Source organism: Patella vulgata, chromosome 1 (genome assembly GCF_932274485.2).
Source record: "Patella vulgata chromosome 1, xgPatVulg1.2, whole genome shotgun sequence".
Taxonomy (NCBI): domain Eukaryota; kingdom Metazoa; phylum Mollusca; class Gastropoda; family Patellidae; genus Patella; species Patella vulgata.
The window spans coordinates 20345661-20363313 of NC_065879.2; the positions used below are offsets into that span (position 1 = coordinate 20345661).

General features: G+C 36.7%; 1 protein-coding gene across 1 annotated transcript; it reads right to left on the minus strand.

The window, feature by feature from the left end:
• Positions 1-2585: 2585 nt before the first annotated feature.
• Positions 2586-17568, minus strand: LOC126822834 (guanine nucleotide-binding protein-like 1). The gene is made up of 13 exons (XM_050551832.2): positions 17321-17568; positions 15401-15509; positions 14367-14454; positions 13573-13701; positions 12328-12468; positions 11302-11515; positions 10781-10867; positions 10322-10489; positions 9711-9763; positions 8569-8694; positions 6783-6951; positions 5296-5436; positions 2586-2856 (listed from the first exon to the last, which is right to left on the minus strand). The coding sequence occupies exons 1-13, from the start codon at positions 17388-17390 to the stop codon at positions 2639-2641; spliced, it is 1713 nt and encodes a 570-aa protein (XP_050407789.2). The 5' UTR covers positions 17391-17568; the 3' UTR covers positions 2586-2638.
• Positions 17569-17653: the final 85 nt, after the last annotated feature.

Consider the following 17653-nt stretch of genomic DNA (forward strand, 5'->3'; position numbering starts at 1 on the left):
GGCGTTAAATATACTAGACCAGTCGGTTGGGGAGAAATTTCTAACGGTTGGGGAAACGGTTCTAACGTTTGGGGAAACGGTTCTAACGTTTGGGGAGGAGTTTAAACAGGTTGCAATGTGATCAGGTCGGAAAGGGAGATGATTAGACTGGTTGCGAAGGGGATCAGAATGATTGGGGAGAAGATCAACTGGTTGGAGATCAGCTGCTTAGGGAGAAGATCAGCTGGTTCGAGGGGAGGTCGGCTGGCTGGGAAGAAGGTCGGCTTGTTGGAGAGATCAACTGGTAGGGGAGGAGATCAGCTGGTTGGGGAAAGATCAGCTGGTTGCGGAGGAATGAATGAATCAAACGGAGTTTTATGGCACGTTAGCTCTTACCGGGTTATATTGTGCCAAACATATGGTGATTTGCACGAGATAAAATAGATATAAATATCACAGTAAATATAAATTAAAAACAAATATCACTAACGTTTTACAGTATAGACCCAAATAATAAATTCTGTAATGACTGGCAAGGTATGCATTTCGATCTTAAAGTAGCTAAGTCTCTCACTCAATATCATTCAAAGTCTTCGACATTGAAAACACGAATTATTTCTCAATTAAATCAACATTGGAGTTGTGATTTTACCCGGAAAAGATGGGCTTCTGATATTCAATATTTAAGACAAAATAAACAATTTACCATTGGTACACGAATCGTGTACCATAATGCCTTTCAGTGTCATTTGTAACAAGGGACCCGAAGAACTAGGCTAGACACATTCCACAAGTCATGTCAAACGGTGACGGCATATTCTTAGCTGGAGAGGATGCGCAATAAATACTATCAGTGTAGACTGGAATACCCAGACGCTAGAGATTGCCATTCGATTGAGACTTCTGGCGTATTTCACCGAACATAATTGATTGGAAATTACAGTAAAAACATACACGATTGAATGTAAATCAGTTTATATACATTCATACTACATTATTATATACGTTGCGACCCATTTGTCTCAATTTCTAGGTCTCAAATATTAGCGATTTAGCTCCCTTAAGTCATTGAAATACTTGCACTTAATCAAAATTGAGCGTTACTGTCAAAGGAACTTGACAATGTTCACATTCTCGTTGAGGTTCTCGTTTGAATTGACAAAGTATGACCTGTGCGAGAGCGACACAAAACAACTTCAGCCCTCCTTTTGGACCTATAAGAGTTGCGCCAATCTCCAAGGAGAGGATTAATGTAAGTGTGGTATTCTTTGGCTATAAGACGTGCAACTATAGCAATTGAATTGGAAGTTTAGACCCCTGAACAATTTACTAGTGTAAACCTGACCATATTGGTTAATATGGACTAAATGAAATGAATTGGGGTTTAACGTCCTATTGTTCTGTTCCGACTGGACTAATGAAAACGGACATACCCCATACGTTGTGCTATGAGGGAATTTCAACTGCCATGGGATTTTTTACGTGCACGCCAATATGTACATGGGACCTCGGTTTTTGCCCTTTCGAACGACTATATAACGATCATAAAAAAAAGACAATAATTGCAATGTCAGTTGGTGACAAGAAGAAAGAACGGCTACAGTGTAATAGATTGTGTAGCTAACACAACAGTTGTATGAAGGGGTGGGTAGTTTTTAAACAATTATTAAAATTCTTCAAATATGACAAGAAGTGGGATGGGGTATATAGTAATAAAATAAAATTGTGTCGCTAACATGATATTCCACACCTAACAGTGAACGGATATAGTGTAATGTCGCCAATATGATATCCCACACCCAACAGTGAACGGATATAGTGTAATGTAGTCAATATGATAACCCATACGGTTAGTGCTAAATGATAAGGTCACGAGATGTAAACAAGGCTCGCACTAATCCCAATCCTTAAAACTAACCTTGGACTTACCACTTATGCTTACCCTACCCCTAACCTACATTATTTACATCTCAGCGACCTTGGCAAAAATTAAGCTGGCCTTAACAAATAGATTTAGCCATCCCACACCCAGCAGTTACCGGATATAATGTTGTTAATATGACATCTCATAGTGAACGGATATAGTGTACTGTTAATATGACATACTATAGTGGATGGATAGTGTACTGTTGATATGATTTCCCATAGTGAAAGGATGTAGTGTTACGTCACGGATATGGTTGTATTTCACTATTATCTTTCAAAAGTTTGCTTCAAATCGCTCTAAAAACTTTTTAAACGCAAGAAGACTAATCCATGCCACACGAATCTGTGTTTAGCTTCCTTGTTTGAGGGAGAATCTAATTCAACTTATATTTGTCGTTACTGGCTGTCCATGTACCATAAATATCGACGCTTTATTCTTGGATTATTAGATCAACGTGTAAGGTGGGCTCCTTACGTCACGTCACTCGAGGAGACATACTGTCATTTACTTACACACCCATATCTGTGTCCCGTGGGTGTTTTTCAGGGAATCCAGTACTTGTCTAGTAAAAATGGGTTTCTCTTTTTTCTGTTATTACCAAATATGACATACGGTACTATTTTGGGAAGTAACTACCCAATAATAACTATCATGGGAATGTATCTTTAAAAAGAACCAACATTTTTCTAAGCATTTTATTAACAAATACTAAGCTTTAACAATGGCACATTTTCATCCCAGAACAGCAAAGGGATTACTTAAAGAAACTCCCCCTTCATCGCCCTCTTCATCATCATCATCATCATCGTCATCATCACCATCATCCCCCGCCTCTGCATCACTATTATTGGTTGCCACCTGTATATTGTCAGAATCCGAGGAATAATCGTCGGCGTTGTGATTAGATCTTGCCTGTAGTTTTATACTGTCCTCGTGGTCTTCCCAATATTCTGATAAAATTTTTAAATAAATATAAGCCAAGTATATACAGACACAAGATACATACACAGTGAAATGAGGTTTAACGTCCTACTTTTCTGCACCGACTGGGCTAAATGAAATGGGGTTTAACGTCCTACTGTTCTGCTCCTATACTGGGCTTATGAAGACGGGCATATGCCATACAGTGTGCTTTAAGGGAAATTTTACCCGGGCAGCACACTATCGCCTATTCTTATATCGAATTCCAACTGCCAGGGGATCTATTACGTGCATTCCAATATATACACAGAACCTCTGTTTTTCGTCTCATCCGAAGCTGACTGGAAATGAAATGGGGTTTAACATCCTACTGTTTTGCTCCTAAACTGGGCTAATGAAGACGGGCATACGCCATACAGTGTGCTATGAGGGAAATTTTGCCCGGGCAGCGGCACTACGGCATACTCTTATATCGAATTCAAACGGCCAAGGGATCTTTTACGTTCATGCCAATATGTACACGGGACTTGGTTTTTCGCCATCCAACGACTAGACAGCTGTCCTTGTCAGGTCCTCCGTCCTGCATCACTGACAAGGGGAAACCACGCTGGAAAATCTGGATGAACTTTCTCGGCCAATGCAGGGATCGAACACTCGACCTCCAGGCTAGCGAGCCAGTGCCTTAGCCATGTGATCCTCCGGAAGCCGACTGGGCTAAAGAAGACGGACATACGCCATACAGTGTAATACGGCCTACTCCAATCTCAGTGGTATTGAACTATTTTGACTCCAGAAAGTAGACATAGTACATGGATAATGAAACAGATTTTAAGAGTAAAGGCCATTTTACACGATCCTACTTTTGTTCAAGAACATCATCCAACATTTGTAGGATGATGTTCAAGGTCATGAGGCGTCCACGAACATGTCAATTTACACCATACAACATTTAGTGAACATGTTCAAGATTGTTGATGGATTTTGGAGGGAAACTTCACTGTTCCATCATGGATTCCCACAGAAGGTTGGTTTCCATTGGAGCAATTAGCAATCAATCAATCAATCAGTTAGATTTAAAAGACAATTAGATTGCCCCATTATATATTATATGTTAATCTTAATCTCAAGGTGACAAGTGTCAAACCAAATAGTAAATTCTAATGGCCTTTAAGTATCTCATCATTTTATGGTATTGGTTACTTAATATAGAAAAAAATGTTCCATTTTGTTTTAAAGTCATGCTGAATAATTTCCCAGTCATACATTGTTTATTGACAAACTATTTATATTAATTACGAACTTTATCAAATTACTTGAAATTAAATGTAGTTACAGTTACAACAACAGTTTTTATCAGCACCGCCCTTGATGTAATATTTTATAAAAATGACGATTGATACAGAAAAATCAAATATTGTGGACTGATTAAGACTTTTTACTACTTGAAATAAAATGTAGTTACAGTTATAACAACAGTTTTTGTCACCACTGCCCCTCTCTTTAAACTTTATTTTTGCCTTCTGATATTTTATAGAAATCACAATTCAAACAGAAAAATCTATTATTGTGAATCGAAGATTATTTTGAGCCCAATTTTCTTGGTGCTTCATGGTAGAAAAAAATGAGGTTGTCTGTAAAAAAGGTTTTTCTTTATATAGTCAAAAAGTAATGGGTAATGGTAATTAATTACATTGCTACAAATGAGAAAGTAATTGTCATGTGACCCAATACACCACGTGACCCAGAGAAGCATTCTCATTGGTTCAAGGCCTTGAACACTGTCCTACCATGTTCAAATTAATGTGCATGCTCGAACACCATCCAACATGTTCAAGCTTGTCCAAGCTTGTTCACAGTTGTTCAAATTCCCATACACACGATAGGACATTTTCCTGCGAACATCATCCTACAAATGTTGGATAATGTTCTTGAACAAAAGTAGGATCGTGTAAAATGCTTTAGGATATTATAGATAATCTCCTACGAGTCTTTTTTGATATCAAAACATATCAACACAAGTCCATAAAGTAGGAGATTTTATTTATCACCCAATCCTTTCTTATCCAGGGTAAGAGCTAAATCTTGGTATTACAGGTTTTATTTTAGCTTCAAATGTTATATAAATAATTTTTTAGACAGTTACTCAAGAGCCCTATAAGCAATCCTCTAGACGATCCGATGGTGAAGATTTAATCAAATCGAAATATGATTGCCATTTAATGATTTAATTAAAAAAAGGAGGCACGAGACTGAGGTTCGATTAAAAAGTAACGTTGCTACGACAATAAACAATCTATGCGACAGTGATAACTTGGCTAATAATAAAGTAATTTGAATACGATTTTCAACATATTCCCTTTTCATTATCTATTTTTGAACTATTATATTGAGAAATATCAGCCCTATATCTTACATAATACATCTTTAATGCAACTAATGTTGAGAGTAAAACTAAAAGACTGCTGTACCTTTATTATCTGTATAGCCCGGTGGTCTAAAACAGAGTTGTATTCTACCATCAACTGTAATTCTCAACAAATGATTGGCCGCTCGACTTATATCAGGTCTTGCAGCTTTTGATGTGTAAAATCTACGTTTCTCAGCCCAGGCTGTTTATGAAAACAAAACAAAACAAGTTTTTATTAAATCACTGGAATATAATTTGATTAAACACACTCAATTTCCCGCAGAGTGAGTTTGATGGGGGGATTTCTCGGTGGATAGGATGCATTCATATTTAAGAGTAAATTGTGCTGCTGGGGGAGGGGGGTCAAATGGATAATGTGTACGCGTTGCATCATAATGTCTGTCATTGAGTCAATTGGCGTGGTTTCTATTCCCCACTTGTACATGACAAGCCTGTGGGTTTTCTCCTGGTCCTCCGGTTCCCTTCCACTGCTAAGACTCCTGCGCACAAGCGAATTATTGAAATAAAATTGAACCATGTTAGTACCGAAGGCGAAATGACCTAGTTGGTGCCGAAATGACCTAGTGGACATTAATATCTCTCTGTCTCTCTGTGTCTGTGTGTGTGTGTGTCTCTCAACAGAGATTGCTAAGTATATCCAAATCCCTGTAACAATATAGTACCCTGGTGATTTACACCATTAAAAATACCGACATCATCAAAATAATTATTTTGAATGTCAAACAAGTCAATTACACGACAATTGAAATTCTTGTCCCCCAAAATACAAGCAGTTGTCCAATTTGTATCATATACACATATTTAGAACTGTACATTGCTATAAATTTTATGTTTTACCGATCTATAAAATGATCATCATGTATATACCAACATTATCACATTTCTCGTAAATTTTAGGAATTGTCCTTAACCCGCAAGACTATACAGTTGTCCAAAGGGCAACCTATACACCTCTTTAGATATGTACAGTGCTAGAAAGCACTAATATATGGGATAATCATAACTGATATCAACATTATCCTATTTTCTGCCAATTTTAGGCATGGATCACATTTCCCGCCAATTTTAGCCCCTCCACGCACAACACCACCACAAAGCAAACCAGAAACCAGTTGCCCAAGGACATTCTATATACTAACTATGTAAGAGATCCACAGTGCTAGAAATTAATGTTTTACTAATCTATAAGGTGATCTCTCTCTTGCTTGCTCATATGATCTAAAGTGCCTAAATGTTAAGACCAACCTCCTGGGTTTTCTCCGGGTCCTCCCACTGCTAAAGACCCCTATGCGCAAGTGAATTATGGAAAGAAAATTGAACCATATGTTAGTCCCGAAATGACCTAGTTTGTGTCGAGTGGATCTCTCTCTCTCTCTCTCTCTCTCTCCTCTCTCTCTCTCTCTCTCTCTCTCTCTCTGTGTATCTCTATCTCTCTCTCTCTCTCTCTCTCTCTCTCTCTCTCACGCACACATGTTAAGACTACCCAACCACCCATAGCATTTGATTCTAGGGCAGAACAACATCTACCTTCACATATATAAACAGCTGACCATTCTAATGTTTTCTGTTCGATATCTTTCTCATATTCTGGATGCACCAATCGCAATAAAGCTGGAAGATCAATTCGCTGTGCCAGGTAACCAATGGGAGTGTATGGATCACGAACTTGAGCTATAGGATAAATACCGGCTAGAATCTGCAACAAGATCATAAATCTTGTTAAAAATGCATTTAGTAAGATTTTTACAAAAGGCTAACGGTTCTTACTATAATAGTTAGGAAATAGATACATGTAGCAAAAAATGAATATATTTACAATTTCATACAAATTCCTTTATTCGGAACAAATTTATGGGTGTTGGAAGATGTAGCGTAGATTGTTTATTATCATAGTAACGGTACTGGAGAAATGAGACTAAGTCTCAATTATCCATTTTATCGTTAAATTTCTAAATCACACGGATATTCTAATCTATAATCCATTTAAATCTCGGCCATCCGGTGGTCTAGCTAGTTGATTATAGGCTTGTCGTGTTAATAAATGTCTAAATAATAATTAATAAAACATTTGAACCCAAATAAAGACCTGCAACTTAAGAGTAAAATTTAGGTCTTTACATACTGCATCTTTAACGATGTGAAGATTCAATATAAAGGAGAAGTGGTATCAGGTGGTTCATTATGTCCCAGGTTTGTTAAAACAAAATGATGTATTAATAATTTATAGTCTCATTGTGTCATTTAAGCACAATAGGGATCCCTTGTAAACTACAATATTATTAAAGGGGAATCTCCAACGATGGGAATAATGTTTCAATAATGGTTCATTTCCATTCAGTATTTACAGATATGTTGGATTGAAACAGAAATGATCGACCTATTATAAATCTGGTTGAATCCAAGCCAGAAGATTATCTAGTGTTAGTATTTTAATTTTGTTTTCTTAATTAAATGTTAAAAAATCAATCCGAGACCTGAGTACATATTAGCGTGTATTAAGCCGTCAGAAATTCGATATTTCAGCAAAAAATGCAAATCATGAATCGTTTTTTTTGTTAGGATTGTGGATGAATCACGTGGAAAGACGGCCCCTATAACAGATAATTTGAGACACAATGTGAGGCTAAGACAGGCATAATGTCTGTCATCTAGTCCAGGACCATTCAGTGTTTTTGTTTTAATACAATAAATAACCAGAAACAAAATTAAATATATTATGTCAATAGCTTGATAAATCTATACATGTACAAGTATTGAAATGCTATGCTACGGCCTTCTCTTATAACAAATTCCATCTGCCAAGGGGTCTTTTACATGTGCGCCAATGTGAACACTGGCCCTCGGTTTTTCGCCCCATCCAAACGACTTTACGTTGTGCCTTGCAAGACCCTCTGTACGGTCTTACTCACTAAGCCACAGTGGTTCCCACATGTAATAAGTAGCAGTAAATCTATATATCTGTCTTATGAACTTCAACTTTATCTGTCATTTTATCAGATATAACTAAAATCGTTCTTTCCTAGTCTAAATTAACCCTTTATCACTTGATACATGTTAATATTGACTACCCCTAGTTCCTTGAAGTAAAGTGATATATTAATACTAGTACACTCCCTGGACACACCGAAACAGTCTAAAGTCTTAGAAAGCCTCAAACCACCGGAGATATGTGAATAGATTTCTGTATTATAGGACCATTTACTAGTTCTTGTGTGCACAGATGCGCGGTTTGGACCGGTCAAAGAGCAGTTTAGGGTTAAAAGGGTTAATTGCATTAGCAGATGAAAAGTGGGTATCAATATTTAAAACTTACCTGAAGAGATTTTTCGACTAATGAAGGAAAAACAAGACCGGGACAATCACATAGTTTAACGGTAGGAGTGAGAAAAATAGTCTGAAAGTGCTTCGTATGACCTGGTGTTTTCGACACACTCACAACCTAAAAACGGAATAGAAAATTGAGAAAGCATCAAATAAATGTAACTGCAAAAGTGTCTGGATCCCAGGAGACATAGCAATTAATCTGAGCATTAATTCCAGAAGCAAAAAGATCTGGAGAAAAGAATTTATTACAAATCTTGTTAAATATGGATTCATTAAGTTTCCACTCTGTTGAGTTGGAAAAAACTTGAGACAAACTATACGTTCATGAAATAAACTACCATTGAGAATACTATTCCAAGGACCAAATACATTTAAAGATAGCAGCTCAAAGTCGTAACATGCCGTCGAATATTTTTTCCTCTCCTATTTAGATTAACAAAAAATAAGATCTGAAAAGTGTTTTTGAGATAGATAAGGTTGATGTTCATGAATGAATTTTGCTGAGAGGCCAATCAACATTTTCTGTATTCAAATTTAACAAAAACAAGAGGTAAAATTTTGCCAGGACAGCGGCACTACGGCCTACTCATATCAAATTCCAACTGTCAAGGGATCTTTTACGTGCACACCAATGTGTACATGGGACCTTAGTTTTTTGTCCGATCCAATTGACTATACATTGTCCCTCTGTCCCATGACAGAAAATCCCCATGAACTTTCTCAGCCAAAGTAGGGATCGAACACGGAACGTCCAGGTTAGCGAGACAACGTCTTACTCACTGCCCTATTTAAGCTCTCTAAGAGGTAGAAGGTGTGTACCTAGTAACTGATACGATTAAAAGGAAAAATCTAGCTTAGGTACCATGAAGTCAACTGCAAACTATCACCATCAAGAAAGTCATTCAGGAGACAACCATTGTGAAGACTTTCTTCTATTAGTGTTTAACACCCGGTTCCACCGTTTGTGATATTGCAGACAAGTAATCTGATTTTATTATGCTTAGTGCACATGCAGGGGTCTTTCCTGTGGAAGGATTTTGAGTGAAGCCTGCATCAGTAGACACTTGGTCGCTTATGGCTCCACAATAACTTGCACCCCAAAAAATAGGTTATTTTAAAAACATAACTTACCTTTTTCCCCATAAGGCCATTAATCAACGAGGACTTCCCAACATTAGGATAACCTGAACGTATAATTTTTTTTAAAATCAAAAAATAATTAAGAGAAAGGTTCAACTGGTTTTTTTTATCAGTGGGTGGAAACCAACGGGGCAGAGAAATCCCATGAAGATGCGCATGCGGCCCTGCTCTTTGTCAGCTACACACGTGGTGTTCTTTTTTTAAAAGAATCGATGACCAATTCAACATCATCGTAACCTTACACTTTACACAGATCTCTTCAATACTATATATTTACACACATTATCTTAACTTGGGATTCTACAACAAAACAAAGACATGACAAGAACATACGAGCATTTATACAACGTACCTATATACAACCTATAGTCAGAACACCAGGAGAACGTACCTATACAACCTATAGATAGAACACTAGGAGAATGTATCTATACAACCTATAGTTAGAACGTACCTATACAACCTATGGTTAAAACACCAGGAGAACGTAGCTATACAACCAATAGTTAGAACACCAGGAGAACGTACCTATAAAACCTATACTTAGAACACCTGGAGAACGTACCTATACAACCTATAGTTAGAACACCTGGAGAACGTACCTATACAACCTATAGTTAGAACACCATCTTTATAAAGTTCATGTTGTACATAGCTATAATCAGGTTTCTCTGTAACAGTTTCAGGATCATTTTCTTCATCTGACAATTCGGGTGCTGCTGCATCAGATAAATCAGTTTCTATTTTTGATTTCCATTCACGTAAATCAACTGAAAAAAAAAAAAAAAAATTATTGCGACTAAAACAGCAAGTACTCTCGGTATGAAGTGGCATTGGTACGCTTCTGCTTTGGCATCACTTGCTCATTGGGATTGTTTTAACAGATCTGAGTTAATTCACAGAAGTATACAGGAGCTGATCCACGAGCAAACCAAACCCTGTCCCATCAGCAGTTCTAATTAATATCATGAAGGCAATATTACCTTACAAACTCACCTCGAAGAATATTATTTGAAAATAATTCTAGATTTATCATCAAAGCATATAAAAATATTGAATACCTTTTCCTTGTACAATGTCATCACAAGCTTGCCATAATTCACGAGGACCCAACGCATCATATTTAATATGTTTCTTTCGTTTGTGAACTGAAAGTAGAAGACAAGTATTATAAGGAACCAGGAGACATCATGACCTCCATCTTGGAATAGTTAAAGTCTTTGAACATTATTAAAGGGACCTGGACCGGAGAATGACATCATTGTCGCCATCTTGGAATATTTAAAGTCTTTGAACATTATTTGGGACAAGTCAAAAAATGGTTTAATTCCATATAGTATTTACACAGATAATATGATGAATTGAAAATTTGCTAGCACCACATAATAAGATGGACCTCTGCTACATCCGATTGAATCCTGGCATGAGAGATTATCAACTGTTCATATTCTGTTTTTGTTTTTTTTTTTAAATTAAATGTTACGTGCAAATAATTAATTTGTGTACATTTTTACATGGATTAAGTAATCAAAAATTTGTTATTTGGGGAAAAATGGAACTGGCACAGAATTTAAAGACCTACCTTTAGAGCCTGAAGCCATATCACTGATATTATCAAATTTTTGGAAGGAGGAGAAACAAACAATGTATAACTTTGGGAATTTTTTTATAAGATATTCTCTCCATGCTATGACCAGTCCAGGTGGTGCCAGATCAACTTTATTCAGGACAAGAATCAATGGTTTACTCAGTTCCTCCGTTACATGATGATATAATGCTGGCGAAAAATTCAACATCTGCGAAAAAATAAAAACAACAATATTAGGCCCCACCAGTTTGTTTTCCTGTTCTTTAGGAACACCTGTAAACACTTCCTTCTTATTTCTTTGGGAAAAATATTACTTAAAAACCCAAAGGATGTGTTTTAAAGGAGCTAAATCGCTAACATTTGGGAGCTATTAATTGACACAAAAGCATATAATAATGTAATATGAATGTATATAAATTGATTTACATTCAATCGTTTCTGTTTTACTGTAATTTCTAATCAGTTCTGTTCAGCGAAATAAGTCTCAATTAAATGGCAATCTCTAGCGTCTGGTTATTCCAGTCTTCACTGATAGTATTTATAGCGCATGCTCTCCAGAAAAGAATATGACGTCACCGTTTGACATGACTTGTGGAATATGTCTAGCCCCGTTCTTCGAGTCCCTTGTTACAAATGGTGCTGAAACGCATTATGGGTTCATCCATGGGGTATTCACATATTCAAATTATTTGCCCTTGATTGTAACTTTATTCTATGAACCAATCAAAAAATAGTTTCCAAACCAGTCTTAGCCTCATTGTTTATGTTCACAACAATATGGTGCTTTGTTTGCCGTAACCAGATGAGAGTTATTTCCCTTCACCAACTTCCTTTGTATTTAATGATTTCTTTGATTGGTCGATAAAAATAGCACAGTCATCTAGGGCAGATAATTTGAATAACCCAGGGGTTGGTAGAGGGGAACGGAATGAGACCACTGGGGATACGGTACATGACACATGTTCTGTTCAGCAGGGAACTACTCCATCTTCCTACGTGAATGGAAATAAAGTTACTAACCGGATGTCTTATATCAGATATTAGTAGCAAGATGTCAGACATTTCTAAAACACGCCATAACTGTCTCCACGTCTCTAGATTCAACTCAAAATAACTCAAATCTTCTATTTTAAAATTCTCAAATAATTTATCTACGTAGTCCTGTAAAATATTGAGTATCATAATGTACAACAATTTATCTACATAGTCCTGTAAAATAATAAATATCATAATGTACGGCAAAGTACAAGCAAATGGTCCTGTGATGATGCATCATAAGAAAAGAATTGGGGTTTACTTTTACGTGCACGCCAGACCTTCCTGACCATTGCATACTTTAAGGGTATTATGGTGATACTTTCAAGACATGTTTGTGAGTAAAAAAGCCAAGTATGTAAATTATCTGAGGTGAGAGAGCTAGAGAAATGGGGTTTAACATACACATGACACAAACCAGGTCATTTCGGTACTAACATATGGTTTAATTTTATTTCAATAATTCGCTTGCGCATAGGGGTCTTTAGCAGTGGGAGAAAACCCACGAGGTAGGACAGGTGACCCTACTCCACATCACGTACAACTGGGGAATCAAAACCACTTTAGTTAAAACAATGACAGACAATATGATACAACGTGCATGCACAAACAATTTGGCCATCCAACCCCCCTAAATTATCGAAGGTAGAGGGGTAAGTCGATGCAGGGGCAGTGACAGGGGCCTATATATAACATAATTTATTAAATAAAATGCTTTATTGTTCTCTTTGCAAGGCAAAATAAATAAAATTTTATAAACTGATTCTAAAATAGTAGAATATTTTTGTTAACAGGCCTGGGGTGCCTTTCTACCTCTGGGTGCATATTTTCTAAGAAAGTGGGAACATAATTATTTCTATATCTATTACTTGACAGGTTGTCAAATCACTACTATACAATCTAGCTCTTAAAAAAACATTCATGTAAAATTGGAAATAATTTCTACTCGCTGATGGTATTTGGAATTTGTATCATTTCTTTTTACTGGATAACTACAGGTAAGTCTACACAATGAAAAAGATAGTTGACTCGATTGCCAAAGTCCATGGTTAAACAGATAAGGATAATGAAGCCTGGTCGAGCAAGACTTTTCAAACCTGCACACGTGACAATTACACCTTAAAAGTCAACGTTGGATTTAAAAAGAAAATGATATATTTGCCAATTTCTCATCTGACACAAGTGAATTATAGGATTTAGGATTATGATCTAACACTGTATGAACATTACCTTGAATATTTTTTCCTCTCTAATTTCTAGTTGATGTTTAGTAAGTTTATAATCCCAGGCTGGTCGTGTTGGTATATCTGGTGTAGAACCAGGCTTATATAACACATCCATATCCACTTCTAAACATTTCTATAAATATACACCAAACAAAATAACATATCTAAACATTTCTACAAATATACACAAAACTAAATAACATATCTAAACTTTTTCTACAAATATACACCCAATAAAATAACATATCCATAGATGGGGTCTAACCTCCACCTGACACAAACTAGGTCATTTAAGGACTAACATATGGTTCAATTTTATGTCAATAATTCGCGTGCGCATAGGGGTCTTTATTTAGCAGTGGGAGGAAACCTGAAGATCCAAGAAAAAGAGAGAGGGAGAGAGAAATGAAGTTTAACATCCACTCGACACAAACTATGTCATTTTGGGACTAACATATACTTCAATTTCATGTCAATAATTCATTTGCGCAAAGGGGTCTTTAGCAGTGGGAGGAAACCAGAGTACCCTGAGAAAATCCATAAGGTCGAACAGGCGACCATACTACTTGTCACGAACAACCCGGGAATCGAAACCACTCCATTACAGACCTTATGATACAACAGACACACACTAACTATTCACCCTCCCACCCTTTCTGGTATTTTGAGATTTACATACTAAACATAATAAATACATATAACCATAACATGGAACACAATTACTATTTTACTTAAAGCGATGTTTCTTTGAGGGTTTTCTCAACATTATAAAGCAAATGATCATAAGTTTAAAATTACCTCAGGTAACCTTGTAAATGGTTGCATTGCTTCTTTCTTTCTTTGTTTAATAATTTCGTTACTCTCTTTATAGAACTGAAGTCGATATCTGAATAAAAAAATATACATGAGCTTTTCTCGGCAAACACTGGGAGCGAACCCGCAACCTCCAGGTTAGTGAGCCAGAGTCTTACTCCCTTAGTCATCAGGGCTCCTGGGATTAAAACAGTGCCAATCAACTCAAGGTAAGACCTAAAACACATGTTACACCACCAAACCCCAGTTATCTAAAGCTAATAAACTACAAAACACCTAATTTTCTGATAAAACAATCAACAAAGAATCTAATCTTATTTCGAATTCCAACTTTCAAGGGTTATTTTACTTGTACACCAACATGTAGACAGGGACTAGACACTATTCCTTGCCAGGTCCTCTGTCCTACACCACTGACAAGGGGAAAACTATGCTGGAAAATCATGGGGAATTTTCTAGGCCAACATCAGGATTGAGTAATTGACCTCCTGGTTAGTGAGCCAGAACCACATCAGAATAAGAGTCTGAGTGATGATTGACTCTAGTCAACAAGAAAATCATTTGCTACTCCAACAAATTAACATGACCATGGATCTGTCACAAATTTTAAAGATACATTATGGGAGATTAGATAAAGAGCTGGTAGTTCTCACTATAATAGTTGAAAACTAGATAATGTAAAGGGAATTTGATGAAAATTGATCTACTCTGAACAGAGATTTTAGCAATTGAATTTTCGGCCAATCCTCGATCATCCTTACTAAAGTCGGTACGATAAAAAACATAGTCTCGAATATCCATTTCATGCTTAAATCATGAATGAGAGTTGAGCAGTAAATCGGATCCTAATCCAGTAAATATTGCAGACTAGTGATGACATCGAGAGTTGATTATGGTCTGGATAAGTTAATTAATGTCTAATTAATAATTTAGATAACATTTCAGGTCTAAAGAAAGACACGCAATAGACAGATTTAGCTCTTGCATAATGTATGTTTAAATCAATTTATGTTCCATACCTATGGGGATCTTGTCGTTTATCAATATCTGTTGCTTGTGAATCTGGTTTTGGTTTGTGGTGTTTTCCGCGACGGTGTCTGCCATCCTCATCGTCATCAGAACCTTCTTCTACATTTAAAAAAAACACTGGTTAATCTTCATGGCCACGTAGAAGCGGGGAATCGAAACCACACCAGTTGACTCAATGACAGACCTTAAACCATTCGGCCACCCAATTCCCACAAATGGTCAGTCTTCTTAAATCAGTGCTTCTCGTTGTATTTGTGGATGTTCAGACTTATTCAGGTGTGATTGCCTATGATCCATTCTCAGTACCAGCCTTACTGAGAAAGTTTTCGCCATTTGATATTGGCAACCGAGGAATTCCAGGCAATTTTTTTAAAAAAAGTAGTTGTAAATGTACAGAACAATTATCAAAGAGTAAATTAAAGTAATCATGAAAAAATGTAGCATCCATCAAGTTATAAGATATGACTTAATCTGTTTGTAATCTCATGATGACCTGGATATCTACTGTCTCATAAATGCAATGTAATAAATTCAATAATGACTGGCTCTTGTGACAAGTTTCTTATGAAACATTTGTTAACCCCCATGTAGAATAGTAGTTGAATTAGATGACGATACACTACGGCTCAGTAGATTTAGACTGTTTGGGCTGACCTGACATACATATGCCATACAGTGTGCACACAGTGTGCTATGAAAACAATTTGGGCCATTCAGTTAGGGAGCTCTGGTGACATTGGCTCACCAACCTGGAGGTCCCGGTGTTGGTCGAAACTTCAGCTGGATTTCCCGGTGTGATTCCCCCTTGTCAGAAGTGCAGGATGGAGGGCCTGGCAAGGATCAACATATACATGTATATAAATATATATATTCATTGGATATGATGAAAAACTGAGGTCCTGTGTAGACATTAACTCGCACATAAATGATCTCTTGACAGTTTGAATTCTGTTAAGGGGAAAAGCCTGGGGAATCCATGACCACTCTGACCAAAGACCACACGGACCAAACAAAAAGACAAATCGGACCATACAAAAATACTACTCAGACCAAACAAAAAGACCACTCGGACCAATAATAAAATGTTATTTTAATAAATTAATAATTGTGTTTGTTTTAATATTACTACTCGGACCAATAATAAAGTGTTGTTTTAATAAATTGATAATTGTGTTTGTAAGTTAAAACAACGATAACTGAGTAGTGATTAATTTGTATGTATGGAACTAAGTATGTTACAAATAGTGAAGAGTGGAACACTGAAATCTTAATATTTTCGAGTGAGGTTTTACCTTTATTTCACCTCTATTTCAATTGGTTTATTATATGTTAAGCTATGTAAAGTACAGTTTGGGGTCAGTGTAAATTGGAAATTTAACGAAGTTATAGGGCAGTATACATGTAGCAAGACAGAAGACATCAGTAGTGGGCCCATTTCAGGTAAAGTGGTCCATCATAGGCCAGTGGAACTATTTCTACCGTGTTACATGCTGATCAAATTGATGAAGCACATCAAAGAAAAACAATTGAATTGTTGATGTATATGGAGATGGTCCGAGTAGCAAAGATAAATACTGGTCCGAGTGGTCTTACAATTAATTGGTCTGAGTGGTCTTTTGGTTTGGTCCGAGTAGTCTTTTGGGTTGGTCCGAGTGGTCCCTCTTTTGATCCGACTGGTCTTTTTTTTGGGTCCGAGTGGTCTTTGGTCTGAGTGGTCTGGATACCAGCCTGGGGAACCGAACATCAACATGTCTCGGTCAAAACAGGGATCGTGAAATGGTGCCTTATTAATTCATTGAGCCACCACGGCTATCAAAACATTTTATTTTAGCGAACTGGGGGTAGTCACTATCATTTACATGTACTAGGTACCGGCAAAGGATTAAACTCTTTGAAAAATGATGATAAACCTGTTCGGTGTTTCTTTTCTTGCATCTGTTTTTTCTTCTGTTTCCCACTAAACGGCTTCTTTCTTGGCATCCTGACTAGAAAACGGTTTTAACGTCACACAAGAAAATTGTCAGTACGTATAACTTGCTTACGATGCAGATATCTCCTTACACCTGCCTATTATCTTAAGATATTTTTCTAGAACATTCAACTTTTATGCAGAAGTAAAATTTATGGGCGCAGACATGTTGTCATTACGCAGCACAAATTAAGAGTTATCTCCGCATAAGCTTGGCTTTAAAATGAAAAATAAAGTTAAGAATCACTTCAAGTAATTTTTTTTATTGACTAAC